We start from the raw sequence: 1,961 nt of genomic DNA, 5'->3' as shown, positions 1-1,961 counted from the left end.
CCCCCCCCCCCCCCATTTTATGCACTCAGTGCGAATAAGTTTTTTCCTTTTTCAGTATATAGAAAAGTCAAATTATGAGTTTAATTTATATATACCGTTAATATTAAGATTTTTTAAGCCACCAAATCACTTTATAATTTGTCTTAGTTTTAAGATTATAAATTTTACATTTTAGAAATGTTTACTAGTAGATTTTTTTTTCATAACTTAATGGTATAAAACTATTTATATTTTAATGACATAGATAACTTAAAACACTCAAATTATCTAATATCAATAAATACTTTTTATCTATACGTAATAAAATTTAAACTCTTGATATTGGTGTCTCATATTCACATCATATATTAGTGTTTCTATCACTTGATCAAAATTATACTTTGTAGGAACAAACTTACTCAATTATTATTATATATTAATTTAAAATTATCATAATAATTTATAATTAAATTTTGAACCTGCCTAAGCTAAGCATGGTGGTGGATTTAGGTATCTCATAAAAATGTGAAAATAATATGGAAAATTGCATAGTTAGACACAATTCACTATTATATATACTAATATTATCTATATTTGAAATATTACATATTTTACTATTAATTAAGAGTCCTTTATAATATATTTTAAAAAAATATACTTAAATACATATATTTTTGCTATCAGATACACAAAAAAAATAGGAAAAGAGGGGACGAGCTTCACATATATCTCAAATACATGTGAATTACATTAGATACACACTATATACATGTATTTGGTTTGATTTGCATGTATATGAGATACCAAATATATGAAGAGTGGAGAGCGAGTGAGATTTGTTTATATATATATATATGCGAATCTACTATGATGTAATAATTGCACCAAATTATGACCTCATGTATTCAAGATACATATATTTTGTACTTATTCGAAAACATCGAAATCTAATAAGATACATAATATGAAATTCTAAAATTTATCTAAATAATTAGCTTCTAAACTAATACGATATGATGATTCCACTTGAATATGTAGGTAAGAATTGTTTTGTGTGGTTTGGGCCAAGACCAGCAGTGGTGATCATGGATCCAGAAGTTATAAAGGAGGTGATGATGAAGAATTATGTGTTTCAGAAGCCAGGTGGCAATCCACTCACCAAATTATTAGCAACTGGAATTGCAGACTATGAGGCAGATAAATGGGCTGTACATAGAAGGCTTCTCAATCCTGCTTTTCACCTTGACAAGTTGAAGGTTTTACTACTATCAAACTTACCTCATATTCTTTTTTTAATTTTCTAATAATTCACTTAGTTTAAGTTTATTTGATATTGTCTGACTTGACATATAATTTTAATAAAAGATTTTTAAAGTTTGCAATTTAAAATAGTTTTGATCATTTCTGTGACTATAAATCATGTATACAAACTATCCATTGAGAAAAAAAATATTTGCACTACTTATACAATATACAAAATACACTATCTGCACAAAAAAAAATTTAAAGTATTTTATACAAAATACAATATTGATATATTACATATACACAATATGACTATTTGCACATTACATATTCATGTTTACACACTATTTTTGCAATACTGATACATTACATATACATTAGATAACTACTTATATTGATACATTACATATACACTACATAACTATTTGTACATCATATATACTTGTTTTTAGCACCATTTATACAATATTGATAATATGAAAAGATTTTGAAAAAATTTAAAAAACTTAGCAAATGAAAAATTAGTTTTTTTTCTTTTTTTAAAAAATAAAGAAACAAAAATGGACTAATGACCTTGGGCCGACTTCTGTGAGCCCAGGACCCTTTTGAGCTATTTTTCTATATAGATAAAATGGACTACTTAAGTTTTTCATACTATCAAATGTTTTCTGTTTATTGGATACTCTATTTTAAATTTTATTTTTAAGATTATAAATTATTTGTGATCTTACAATATA

The 1,961-nt window shown here is 25.1% G+C and overlaps 1 protein-coding gene across 1 annotated transcript in view; it reads left to right on the top strand.

The window, feature by feature from the left end:
- The window catches only part of LOC107032701 (cytochrome P450 CYP72A219-like), a 5,967-nt gene that overhangs the window by 1,287 nt on the left and 2,719 nt on the right, over window positions 1-1,961 (top strand). The window contains exon 2 of the mRNA XM_015234277.2: window positions 1,018-1,235. Within this exon, the coding sequence (XP_015089763.1) occupies window positions 1,018-1,235 (218 nt within the window). The remainder of the gene's footprint in view (window positions 1-1,017; window positions 1,236-1,961) is intronic.

Source organism: Solanum pennellii, chromosome 10 (assembly GCF_001406875.1).
Source record: "Solanum pennellii chromosome 10, SPENNV200".
In the NCBI taxonomy this organism is placed as follows: Eukaryota; Viridiplantae; Streptophyta; class Magnoliopsida; order Solanales; family Solanaceae; genus Solanum; species Solanum pennellii.
Note: the sequence above shows the minus strand (reverse complement) of the source record. Positions and strands in the feature narration are given on the sequence as shown.